At 38.8% G+C, this 14,348-nt stretch overlaps 1 protein-coding gene across 1 annotated transcript in view; it reads left to right on the forward strand.

Annotated features, from left to right (window-relative positions):
• The window catches only part of Cwc27 (CWC27 spliceosome associated cyclophilin), a 245,486-nt gene that overhangs the window by 201,525 nt on the left and 29,613 nt on the right, over positions 1 to 14,348 (forward strand). Inside the window, exons 12-13 of the mRNA XM_046456179.2 lie at positions 10,347 to 10,456; positions 13,916 to 14,019. Coding sequence (XP_046312135.1) covers positions 10,347 to 10,456; positions 13,916 to 14,019 — 214 coding nt within the window. The remainder of the gene's footprint in view (positions 1 to 10,346; positions 10,457 to 13,915; positions 14,020 to 14,348) is intronic.

Raw genomic sequence — 14,348 nt, forward strand, 5'->3', positions numbered from 1 at the left:
GCATACAGCCATACTTGTGGATAGGTCTATGCACCAGTGGGGGGGTGAGGTTCTTTGCCTCACCTCTGTTGGCCCCCAAATTTGGCCTTGGTGCCAGTGGGGGAGTGAGGTTAATGTGGCTTATGGACCGTGCCTGGTAGGTTGTCCAATTCAACATATGGTTCTTACCCGTCATCGGAAAACTGACCTTTAGGCGTCAGCCTCCTGTCTTAGGTTGATACCACTGCAATTGGATCATACCCGTCACTGACTACCGGTCCAGCATAAGCCATTGGCCCCCAAATTTTAGACCATCACTAGCAGAAGGGAGGAGGATACAGAAATGCCACGACACCAAGCCAATTGACGGCTCCTTGGGAAAAATTGCATCACTGGTGACACCATCAGCAAAGATATGCCAGCATTACCACAATTCGCTGCACCAAACGATAGTTACATAGTCCAGGCAAGTTCTGCAAGCAGTTCAAAGCAGAGGAATCTATCAATATGTCCATTTCCTCCCAAAATCCGTTTCCTCCCAAAGTAAGTTGACTCTTTGATTGAGCATTACTTGTTGAGTTCTTCACCAGCACTGGGATGGAGATAGGAATTCTGGCAATGATGCTAAAGAGACATTATCCTGAAAAGAATTATTAAATATAATGAAAAGGAAAGGTGAAAGTAAACAAACAGATCTGTTAACCTACTTTAAAAACAATCCTAAACAGCCTTTTACCTAATTTAAACTAGTAAACAAACAGATCTGTTAACCACCTTTAAAAACAATCCTTAACAGCTGTTTACATAATTTAAATTAAACCATTTAAATCACGTGAATAAAAAAATAATAATTCGGATCCATTTTTTCATGAGCGCTCCTCATATAAGAAATATGGACATACGCACATACAGACATACAACACAAAACACAAGAGTGTACACAAACGTACAACACATAAGAAAATAGTAAAGGCCTTGTAGCTTTACCTAGGTGAAATCTCCATTGCAATGTTTAAAAACTCCACAGTCAAAAAATAAAACTGATCAGAAAAACATTAACCTAGGTTTGTATGAGCTCAAAAAATAAAAATAGAACCTTATGATGTGGAAAAATGCAATAATAAAATAGCTATTGAAAAAAGCATCCTGGTTAATCACTGTCACAGATGTAAGAATGGCCAAGCTGGAGTTCTGGATATCAGCTGTTATGGATTTGAGTCAAATCATCTTCTTTTCGATCTGTAGAAACTGTTTTAGTTAATCTCTCTGGAATCCAAATGGGCTGCTGTTCTCCCTGTGGAAAAACACAAACAGACCCCCGACTCCAGACAATCACTGGGTCAGGACCTTTCCATTGTCCTGTTAGAATATCTTTCCAAAGTACTTTAGGCTTATGTACATTTTTTGGATACATGTGTCTTTCCGCAGCACTAAGTCCTGATGAATCCATTAAAAAGTTTAGAGTAAAAAGCGTTATTTTAAGTTTATCTTTGGGGGATATATACCCCCTTCCAATTCCCTCTTTTTGCTTTAATAAGTATATGTCTGTATCTAATAGTTGTCTTAGCTTTTTGCATTTTCTATCTGTGTAATACCTTACTTGACATTTTCAACCATTTTTTATCTTATTTCTATCTTCTAGTTTTTTTCTAAGGTTTTTATATTTACCCTTAGTTGCTTATTTTCTCTCCTAGTTTTCTTGTTTCCTATTTTGTGGGTTTAAAATTCTTGTCTTTCTACATCTTTTTAATCTTCCTATATCTTTTTTATCTTTCTACATCTTCTCTCTTTTTTTTTTACCTTTCTGTACTTCTGTTTTTAAAGTTTTTCACTTTAAATTTTTAATCTTCTTTATCTAAATATCTTTTATCCTATTATCTTCCCATTTTTTTTAAAGTAATGCCTTTAAGATTAACTAGGCTTCGAATGATGCAATAAAGCAATCTTTTTTCCGCCATGAAGGTATCTCAACCACCTTCAATTTAACCTTTTAAAGCCTTTTAATTATCATCTATACTGTACTTTTAAATGTACTTTTTCACCACCTACAACTTCACTCTTTTAAACGAGGCTTAGATTCTGTTTAAATCGCTTTAATGTTAGTTTACATGGCTGCCCTTCAACCAAAGGCTTTTTTTTTAACTCCATTGAGAAGCTTTGTCTCAATCTGCCATGTACAAATACCTTTTTCTTCTTTATTCCTTTCTCTAGCTTTTAAAGTAAGTCTAGTTTCCTCAAAATCTTTTTAAATGGCATTTTACAACTTTTTACTTTACCACACAGAGATTATATCATCTAGAAACATTTCTTTTTCCTTTAACCTTTTATATTAAAATATATTTCCATATCTTGAATCTTTTTCTATCTCTTTTTTAACCGTTAACCCTTTTTATAAATTCACATTTTGAAACAACTCTTATAAAATTTCTGATTTAGACAAATTACTCCACTTTAATAAGATGAAAGACTTTCATGTTTTTTATGATACTATAATACTATAATTGAAACCAACTGAAATTTTTTTTACTCTTTGTATATAAATTACACATGATAGAATCTTAACACTTAGTAACCTTGTTTTAGCAAAGACACAGACACAAAGCAATATTAAACTTTTTCCATTCACCAATTTATGAAAACACACATAATGTTTAAATATATTACCTTATGGAACTTAATAAGTAAAGAGTACTTGATTTCATATTTAGTGGTTGATATTTTAACACTTTAGCTTTGTAAATTAATCAGATGTCTGTAAAAACCAAGATCTTAGACAAATGTAGTAAACAGAATTAGCCATCTCTTTCTTGTTGAAGAAAAATCCTTCTATAGGATACCATGATGGTCCCATTGATATACTTAATAACTCGTCTTTAAAAAGCCATGGGCTACATTTTTGTATTGTATCAACATATGCCTTAACTGTTCTTGGTCTCACTGGGGTGCCTCTTTCCTCTAACAATTTCTCTTCCTCGGAGGCGAACAACTTCAAACCTTGAGTCAACCGTTTTCCCCAGTTTGCCTGAGAAATTTCTAGGGATAGGCAGCTTGAAACAAAAACAAGATAAATCAAAACAATAACACATTGTTTTTTGAATTGGTCACCCATTCTTTCGCTCTTCCTCAGGGGCGAGCAATTTCACTTACCTCCAAGCTTCAGAAGTTCCCCGTACGAGCCGCCAAATGCCGCAGTCTGGCTGGGCACAAATGCCGCAGTCTGGCTGGGCACACAATCACGAGCCACCACACAGCTTGTAGATTCAAACAGCAACTCTTTATTCCCGAACTCACACCAGCCGTCTACAATCACGTTCTGGGGAAATCCACGTTCTCTGCCCAAATCCACGTTCTCTGCCCAAATCCACCTCCACTGGGCTTCTATCTCCAAAATATATTGTCTAAATCCCGTGAGAACTCAAGGGGAACTCAGGCAGCAGGATACGCCCTATTCCCAGCAGGAATAATCTTAAACCTTAAACCTGGAACCTAAACCGGGAACGCCCTAAACATGATTATCTTAAAACCGGGAACACCCTAATCTGCCTTGGTCCTTGAGCAAGGTCACTTACATTCAATGTCATTGCAACATGTCAGCAACATGGGGTACGCTGGCAAGGAAATTGTCATACCTACTTGGCTAATGGCTCCCAGCAATTTCTGTTACTAAACATGGTTTGTTTTCCTCTTTGATTATTTTCCCCCCCTTTACTGTCCTACCTCCCACTGTTGGTTTTCATTGTTATTTTCCATTTCCTCCTCCTGTAATGCTTTGGCGAGGATGTTTTGAAGAGATGGTTTTCTAGCTGCGAATTCTTTAAACCTTTGTTTATCGTGGAAGGTTTTAATTTCATCTTCCATCCTGAAGCTTAATTTCGCTGGATACACAATTCTTGGTTGGAACCCATTTTCTTTCAGTGTTTGAAATATGTTATTCCAGGATCTTCTAGCTTTCAGAGTCTGTGTTGAAAGATCAGCTGTTATCCTGATTGGCTTACCCCTAAATGTAATCTGCTTCCTTTCTCTTGTAGCTTTTAAAATTCTCTCCTTATTCTGTATGTTGGGCATCTTCATTATAATGTGTCTAGGTGTGGATCTCTTATGATTTTGCACATTCGGCATCCTGTAGGCTTCTAGGATTTGGGATTCTGTCTCATTCTTCAAGTCTGGGAAGTTTTCTCGTATTATTTCATTGAATAGACTGCTCATTCCTTTGGTTTGGGGCTCTGTACCTTCCTGTATCCCAATGACTCTTAAGTTTGGTCTCTTAATGTTATCCCATATTTCTTGGATGTTCTGCTCATGGTTACTTAACAGTCTTGCTGAGCTGTCTATGTTCTTTTCAAGTTGAAATACTTTGTCTTCATTGTCTGACGTTCTATCTTCTAAGTGTTCTACTCTGCTGGTAGTATTCTCCATTGAGTTTTTAAGTTGGTTTATTGCTTCCTGCATTTCTAGGATTTCTGTTTGTTTGTTTTTTATAACCTCTATCTCCCTGTATAGTTGATCCTTTGCCTTCTGGATTTGTTTGCGTAATTCATTGTCGAAGTGATCTTTCATTGTCTGATTTTGCTGTTTAATGTCTTCCTTGATACTGCAGATCATCTGAAGCATGTATATCCTGAATTCTTTATCTGACATTCCATCTGCTGCAGCTGTTACCTCTTCTAAAGTTGCGTTGACCTGCATTGCTTGTGGTCCTTTCTTTCCTTGTCTTTTCATACTGCTTGCGTATCTTTCCTGCAGGCGCGGGTGGCAGCTCTGCTCTCTCCTTATTCCAATTGGGGTGTCGTGGCTACCACGCCGGCAGGTCACTGGGCCTGTTCTGGGCGCTGGCGGCGGCTGTGTTCTGCCGCTACTCCAATTGGGGTGACAAGTGTACCACGCTGGCAGGCCACCGGGCCTGATCCGCCGGTCGGTTGCAGGTTTGCCTACCCTGCAGGCGCGGGCGGCGGCTCTACTCTGCCCCTACTCCAAATGGGGTGACGTGTCTGTCGTACCGGCAGGCCACTGGGCCTGTCCCACTGGTCGGTCGCAGATCTGCCCACCTTTCGGGCACGGGTGGAGGCTCTGCTCTGCCCCTACTCCAATTGGGGTCTCGTGACTACCCCGCCTGCAGGACGCTGGGCCTGTTCCTGGCATGGGCGGCGACTCTGCTCTGCCCCTACTCCAATTAGGGTGGTGTGTGTACCACACCGGCAGGCTCCTGGGCCTGATCCACCGGTCTGTTGCAGGTCTGCCTACCTTGGAGGCGCGGGCGGCGGATCTGCCCTGCCCCTCCTACCACGCCTGCGGACCCCTGGGCCTGATCTGCAGGTTGGTCACAGGTCTGCTCACCCTGCGGGCACGGGTGGCGGTTCCGCTCCGCCCCCACTCCAATTGGGGTCACGTGACCACCACACCGGCAGGGCCTGATCCGGGCGTGGGAGAAGGATCTGCTCTGCCCCTACTCAAGTTGGGGTGACGTGTGTACCACACTGGCAGGCCACTGGGCCTGACCCGCCCGGCTGTCACAGGTCTGTTTACCTTGCAAGCGCGAACGGCGGCTCTGCCCTCCCCCTCCTACCACGCCCATGTACCACTGGGTCGCGGGTCTGCCCACCTTGCGGGTGCGGGTGGCGGCTCCGCTCCGCCCCCTCTCCAATTGGGGTCACGCGGTCACCACGCTGTCGAGCCTCTGGGCCTGCTCCGGGCGCTGGCGGCGGCCCGTCTCCTCCCCTCTGGCTCGACGACAAATTGAGGAGACTCGGGTATCTGTGCCTCACCCCCCCTACCAGGAGACCAACTGTTTATTTTGCCGCTGGTATTGATGAAGTTCTCTCCTCCGCCGCTTTCTGATGACATCAGATCTCTGCCATGTTGGTATCCTATGCGAATGGCAGCATTTCGTTCCCCTTGCTGGGCAACCAAAGCAACGGGTGAGTCCTGACCGGCCCTCAGCAGGACCCGGACCGAGAAGCAGTTTCCGCGGGCTCCTAGCCCCGGGCCAGGGAAGTTCCGGGAGCCGGAACTCGGCTGCTCCGTGCTCGGTGTAAGCTCCTATAAGTGTAGGCTCCAAGAAGCAGTCCCCGCGGGCTCAGTTCCGGGAGCCGGAATTCGGCCGCTTAGTGCTTGGTGTATGCTCTGATAGGAGCAGGGTCCAAGAAGCAGCCTCCGCAGGCTCCGCAGCCCTGGGCCAGGGCGGTTCCGGGACGGTTCCGGGAGCCGGAACTCGGCCACCCCGCGCTCGGTGTTCGCTCCGATAAGATCAGGTTCTAAGAAGCACCCAGGCACTGAACCCTAGCAATCTGTCTGCAAGCCGCAGGCGAATTGCAGCCTGAAATTACCTGTTCTATGGCTGAATGAGCTGCGGTCAGTCGAAAACAGGGATGGTGACGTCAGCTTTCCAACATGGTGGCTGCTGGCCTCCTCTGTGGTCTGACCGGTGTGGAGAACCGAGATGGACCGCTTCCTTACCCCGTCTCGAACCCAGAAATCAGCCCTGAGTACGGTGCTTGCACGGCTGGCAGAAACAGCAGCGCTGTATCCCTGCGTCGCTATCTCCTCGTTTCCCAGCGCGCGCTGCAGACTCTAGCCGCGGGGCGATTTGCTGAATAAGCAGTGTTACCCTCCGTGCGACAAACCTCTCGCGTTTGAGTCCCCGTAGCCGATCCTCGTGCGATGGAAATCCTTCCTCTAGGTTCCGGAGCACCCCACTATTGCTGGAAATTCCTAACAAGATATCCTTTAGCCGTCCTGACTTCTCATACTCCCACACAGTGAAGCAGCACACGGGGGCAATGCACTCCCCTCGCCGCCATCTTCCCCAATCCGTTACTTGTATTCTTGATAATTGCCATTCTGACTAGAGTGAGATGAAATCTCAGTGTACCTTTAATTTGCATTTCTCTACTTGCTAGAGATGTTGAACATTTTTTCATATATTTTTTGATCATTTGTATTTCTTCTGTGAAGTGTCTGTTCAGTTCCTTTGCCCATTTATTGATTGGGTTGCTTTTTGGGTATAAATATTTTTTAGTTTCTTTATATCCTAGAGATTAATGCTCTCATGTGTATCTAAAAACAACAAATAAAAAAATACTATATAATAACAGCAATAACAATTTTAAAAAATACCTTGTCATTTATCCTGCCAAGCAAATCCCTTTTAATGTACATATATATTTAGATTGTGAATTTGTTTTTCTTAAAATAATAACAGAAAGTCTTATGAAGAAAATTTTTATCATTACCAGTTTCCAAGATGAGATGACTACTTTTTTCTGTTATTAAAAGACTTCCTAATATTATAAATAGCATAGCTATAGATTTTCTTTACTGTATTATATATCTAAATTTACCTATCCTTGACTTTTTGAAATTGATTCTTAAGGCTTCTTTCTGGCACAGTTTTTTTTTTCTTTCTTTCTTTTTTTTTTTTTTCCTACACAGTCCTAAAAAGTGAAATCAAGTGGTCCTGGTTAAAGGGGACCACATTTAAAGGAATCCATGTTAAGTACATTAAAATGAGATCACTGTATCTGTTTTGAAGGTTGTGAGATTGACTTACCTCTGACATGAGTAGCTGAATTCCTACCCATCAGCCTTTCCATTTACTTTAAGATTGTCACCAAAAATAAAGGTTTTCAATCATTTGTAGCTGAAATTCTGCTTAAATAAAGAACTTGTCCTTTCTTTTTTGCATTTGTTTTAACTATTAAAACATTAGACAGTTCTAAGGATACTTATCAGAATTTACCTTAGGATTTTATGAGATTCCTGTGATAATGGCAAAAAAAAAAAAAAAAAAGAAATATCATTGGCTCCCTAAGTGTGAGGAAGCAGGAGATTCCAAGTGCATGGCAAATATTGCTGTAACTGTGAAACTGGGGGGTTAGGGGAATCAGCCTACTACCTGCTAATTTTCCCTTTCTCCACTTTTCTCCACTTCATTTGTTTGACTATTTATTGAGCTTCCAGCACTTGCCAAGCACTACCCTCAGTGCCAGGGAAATGTGACTTTTCCTCAAAGAGTTTAATGTCCATTGAGGATTAAAGAAGAATAAACAGGAAATTACCATTAAGTGTGATAAACGGTAAAGAGTGCTGTGGAAGCTCAAAGGAGCAACATCCAAACCTAACTTTATGACTGGAATCAAAAAAAGTCTACCTGAATGAAGTGGCAACAAAGCTGACATCTAAAGAATAGGTAGGAATTAAGCAAGGGGAAAATTAATTGGAAAATGTAGAGATGGAATGTTTTTAGTATTCCTGGAAGAAGAAACAGCAGGTGCAAAGCCTCAGGCTCAAGAGAGCAGGATGAATTTAAAGAATAATATTTAGGAAACCAAGTGAAAGGATTTCAAGGTGAATGTGGCAAGAAGAGTTGTGAGGTCAGACTGGAAAACAGAACATTAACTGCTGCATTTGGGGATCCTAAGATGTTAAGTTGCTTATTCTTTATCTCAGGACAATGCAAATCCAACTATTATAGGATTCAAAGAAGATATAATTCAAAAGAAAAATATGAAAGTAATTTTAAATCCTATTATAAGAATCACTTTATATATACCAACATCTATAACATCCTGTCTTTGCTAGTCGTTTCTAAGCATATGTGCCTCAGATATTATTTCTGTAATAGCTCCTTGTTCATTAATTTGCTCAGCTTTTGGCATTTACAGCTGTTAGTCTTGAAAGCAGAGTACATTAGAATTGTTTATAAAACAAATTATTCCTTTCAAGTTCTATCAAACCCATATTAAATAACCACAAAAAGACAATTTATTAGTTCATTCTCTGAATAAGATTTTAATATATTACACATGTGTAATGTTCCTCAAACTAAGTAACAGTGCAGCAAATAACTTAGGCTTCAGTAGAAAGACAACAGTCTTCTTTTGTTTGTTTCTTCTAATTTGTTATACTTGACAGAATGCATTTCAATTCATAGTATACAAATGGAACACAATTTTTCATTTCTCTGGTTGTCCCCAGTAGAGTCACACTATTCGTGTCTTCATACATGTACCTAGGGTAATGATGTCCATCTCATTCCACCATCTTTCCTACCCCCATTTCCCTATCCACAGTTCTTCCTTTCCTCCCATGCTCCCCATTCCCACCCCCATTATGGATTAGCATCCACTTATTGGAGAAAACATTCAGCCTTTGGTTTTTGAGGATTAGCCTACTTAACTTAGCACGATATTCCCCAACTTCATCTATTTACCTGCAAATGCCATGATTTTATTCTCTTTTAATGCTGAGTAATATTCCATTGTGTATATATACCACAGTTTATTTATTCATTCATCTATTAAAGGACTTCTAGGTTGGTTCCACAATTTAGCTATTGTGAATTGTGCTGTTATGAACATTGATGTGAGTGCATCATTGTAGTATGCCGTTTTTAAATCTTTTGGGTATAAACTGAGGAGCTGGATAGCTGGGTCAAATGGTGGTTCCATTCCACGTTTTCTAAGGAATCTCCATACTGCTTTCCAGATTGGTTAAACCAATTTGCAATCCCACCAACAATGTTTAAGAGTGTGCCTTTTTCCCCACATCCTTGCCAACACTTATTGTTGCTTATATTCTTAATAACCACCATTTGACAACAGTCTTCTTGATCACATCTGATTCATGTTTATTTTCCAAAGACAAAAAGTGATAAGTTCTTTGAGGCTTATATTATTTTGTTTTAATTAGTTTTGTTTTTAGTCATAATATTCATTAATATATAATATATACATATAAGCCATTGTGTTAGTTACTTATATTTTTTAGGAAAAACTGTCCACATTTTTTATGTGAAAATAAAATGTTAACTAATCTTCACATGGAATTATTACAGGATCAAACCCATAGATTTATTTTCTAAATTCTAATTTGGTGAAAATTATTTTTGTCTGCTTCTGATCTCTATCCTGACTGATTTGTTAGATATATCTGTTTATTTTCTATGGTACCATCAAGTTGAAGTTTGTCATTGTTATTGTAACTGGGGAAGGAAATTGACAAGTAATTGTAACATCAACCAATATTTTAAAGGTTCTGTCTTATAAGGCAGGAAAACAATGTAAGGTGAATTATTTTAAAAGTGAAAATAGGTGATTTTATGATCTTACATTTGCCTGAAAAGAAAAATTAAACTAGTATGGGATAGAATAAAGATCTTCATAAAACTGGTTAATAAATTAACACCAGTCAGTTTCTAATGGAAGAAATGGTTGTGGAACTGATGAAAGTTATTACTTTTGTTTTGAAATTAAATGGAAAAAAACCAAACCCAAATTTAGATTTCCTCTTTAGTGATATGAGCATGTATATTAGTATAAATCCACAGAGCTTTGTTTTACTTATTCTTATTCTCTTCTACTAATTTTTAGAGGAAGAAGCTATTCCAGATGGTGCTGTTGCAGAATATAGAAGAGAAAAGCAAAAGTATGAAGCTTTGAGGAAGCAACAGGCAAAAAAGGGAACTTCCCGGGAAGACCAGGTAACCTCAACAAACCAAAATCCTGGGGCTGGGGATATAGCTCAGTGGCAGAGCACTTGCCTAGCATTTGTGAGACACTGGGTTCAATCCTTATCAATATATATATATATATATATATATATATATATATATAGGCATCCCGTCCATCTACAACTGCAAAAAATAAAAATAAAAAAATCCATACATACATTGTTTTCCAGTGTTGCTAAATTGAGCCTATTTTGATTATATTGGGAAAAGCAAAATCTCTTTTTAAAGGATGTATTTATATAGGATAGGGTGCAAAGGATTTGGGCCACTCATATCAGGATCCAAGTTCTAGGGTTTTTTTCAGACATTTAAGTGAAAAAGCCTGACACTTTGAAGTTTTAACCTGGTACTCCCATATCAAGTACAGGAACTTCATAGACACATACCTTCAGAAATTCAGTGAATATTATGAAATGGAAAAGAGGTAATTGCAAATGATGGAAGAATCTCTTCCAGCCCAGCATGTAATATGCTAGCTATCCAACTCAATTTGAAATGGTAAACTACCTAGAAATAAGGCATTTGACCTACAAGTTGATTTCACTGTAATAAACCCTGTTTATTGCAAGTAATCACTGAATCTTTAGGTAGCAATATTAGGAAATTATTTAAAATCAGGGATGAGAAGAGAAAGATCTAGCACAACAATTTGGGAGCCAGCTGCATACACCATGCAATATTTGGCACTTGATAAAATAAATCTCTTCAGCAGCCCTTTATGTTGAAAAGGTAGGGGGGCAGACCAAAATCAGTTAATTTTGATGTTGCCATATATATACAAGGACATACCATTTTAGGCATAATAACTAAAATAGGCAAAATGAAAGTAAATTAAAAAGCCCAAACCTATTTGTTTAAATTAAACTAATCAGAAACTATACTATAAATGACACCTAATTACTGGTAAAGAAAGATTACCAGTAATTAGGTGTCATTTATAGTATAACTGATCATGCATCAGTTTTTAGCATAGGGAAAGTTGGACAAGAAGTTTGGTATAGGAAATTTTAATTACAGAGTACTGAGTTTTATGCAGTTTTCAGAAGAAATGGCACATCAAGTGAAAATAAGATGAAGTGCATTATCAACTTGTTTTCATGGAGTCATAGAATCTTTTGAATAGTAATCATAGTAACTATTCTACCAAAGATGCTGAGGATCACTCTTATTCATGCATTTTTTTCTCCCCATTCTTAAAGCAACTAATATTTAAAATATATCATATACTAATAACTATATTAGTGGTGGTCAACAGAAAGACCCATTGCTGCCCTTTCCAAACTGTTAGGGAAAGGAACCAGTTAAACAAGTAATACCAATAGAAGGGATTAAGCATTATGAAAAGGAGAGGTTCAGGGAACAATGTAAATGGGTAACAGTCAGAACTAAACACAGCCTAAGAATTTGGAAAGGTCTCCCTGAGAAATGACTTGTCAGCCATATTTTAAGTTTAATAGGAGATAACCAGGTGAAGTAGAGACAAAAGGAATAATATGTGAAAAGTCTTTGTCCTCTTTGCAAAGAACTGAATGATATTATAACCAAGAGAAGGAAGGAGATGAGGCTGAAGAAATAGGCAGGAGTCAGTTTATGAAAAGGTATTTTTGATTCACAGGAAGGATTCAGTTGACCCTAAGGACAGTGAGGAACCATAACAGAAGTGACATGATCTCATTTGCATTTGGGGAAGATCTACCCAACCTGGCAGCAGTGTGAAGAGTAGATGGGACCCAGGGCAGAAGTGGAGGCACAGACATAAAATGGGAGACTCTAATGTAGATACGCACCAACAATCTACTAAGGCTGGGCACCTTCTCCAAGTGGAGAAGTTTCTGTGCTGAAGAGCCATGCTATAAATGATTGACAATTCATTCCTTCAACAAAAATCAGAAGACTAAATAATTCCCCATGTGATGCCAAACAAAAATGTCTCCACATAGATGCTTCTTCCCTATAATGTGTGCCTGTATTTTTGTGATGTTTTCTTTCCTGCCCATTGTCTTCTCTTGTTTTGGAATGCAGCTAGACAAAGTCTAGTCAAATATAGGAAAAGCTAAGAAAGGCCCAAGAAGATTTTTTGTTTGTTTGTTACACTCCCCACTTTTGAGCCAATGCCAGTAGCACATTAATTGGCTCTAAAAGCAAATTGGTGCTGGGAAGAGTGATGCATGCCTGTAATCCTAGCTACTCAGGAGGCTGAGTCAGGAGAATTGCAAGTACAAGGTCAGCCTGGACAATTTAGCATGATTCTGTGTTCAATCCCTGTACCAACAGAAAGGAAAGGTGGTGGGGGGTGGGGGGATGGAATTACAGGTGTGCACCACCATGCCCAGCCTAGTCACATGTTTAACTCAATCAGTCACACATCTTTTTCCTTATGAAATGTGAGAATTTTAGTTCAAATTCACCATGCAAAAATCACTATTAAGCCCTTGATTTTTCAGAAACATAGTACTTTATGCCACTTCACAAGGATGTACTCTTTAAAAATGTAGAACAGAGAACGTTTTCCTAGCCCATGTTCTCTGCTTAAATTCTGGAGAGGCTGGTAAAATATAGCCAGGAAACAATGTGATTTTAAGATTGTCACCACTTGGTGCTTCTTGCCTACAAAGGATATGGGAACCAAACAAGAATTCAGAGATCTCTCTCTCTCTCTCTCTCTCTCTCTCTCTCTCTCTCTCTCTTTCTTTCTTTCTTTTTAATATATTCAACGTGATACTCCTTCTTTCACTCAAAAATATAGTATAATGCTTTTTGGTATAATTTTTAATTACAATATAATAGCATATCTATTGCTTGTTACCAAATTTATGTGTTTTCTTATTGATAGACATTGAATGTTTCCATTTTTTCCATTTATATGAATATTTCTACATAAGCCATATTCTCTGTTTCAGATTATTTTTCTAGAATATATTTGCAGGATTAGAAATACTGCATCATCAGAGAGTAATCAAATTCAAGTTTTTGATAGATGTCAACAGCTTTCTAAAGCTATTATTCAATTTGCCCATCTTCCAACAGCTAGTGGGTTCATTCATTCCACTTTCTCAATATTGATATTTTTACATTTTTAGAGATTTATTAAATGAAAAATATATTTGTTTGTGGTTGTTTTTGCTCCCACATATCTTAGTGAATTACCTTTCTATTTGGGGAGCATTAAAAACCTAACTAGTAATAAGCAAATATTTTTTTTAAATGAAAGTGTCTTCTACATAAGCAAATATATTTTCCCAGAATTAGAAAATGGTGAACTATCTCTGAGGAAAAATGTCACCAAAAATCCAAACAGAACAATGTCAAGGTTTATTAATATCATTGTTACAGCCTGAAGACAGTTATTTTCCTTCAAAATTCAAACATTTTTTTAAGTGCTTTATATCCAAGTAGAATATTTTCTTAGCAATCAAATTGTTATTTCAGACCCTTGCGCTACTGAACCAGTTTAAATCTAAACTCACTCAAGCAATTGCTGAAACTCCTGAAAATGACATTTCCGAAACAGAAGTAGAAGATGATGAAGGATGGTAAGAGCTTTGATTTCTTTGTATTAACCCTGAATGAACAGACACAAATAAGAGACACTATGCAAACATTTCCACTATACCATCTTTTTTTTTTCATACTTCACCATCATATTACAGGGCCTCAGAACTCTTTTACTTCATTTCAGTTCAATATAAAGTGAAATATTTACTATAAAGTAAAGCATTTATTGAGTGTGTGGTGTGTCCCCAATATTGTACTAGCCAGTTGAAAATGTGTAAGAAACATTGGACTCTATCCCTGCCCTAAGTACTTCTAAAATTTTAGAAAAGGTAAAATTCAAGTTAAATAACTGGGAAACAGCCTTAAA

This window comes from Marmota monax, unplaced genomic scaffold (genome assembly GCF_021218885.2).
Source record: "Marmota monax isolate L192 unplaced genomic scaffold, Marmota_monax_Labrador192_F-V1.1 WCK01_AAM20220418_F8-fsc00130, whole genome shotgun sequence".
Taxonomy (NCBI): Eukaryota; Metazoa; Chordata; class Mammalia; order Rodentia; family Sciuridae; genus Marmota; species Marmota monax.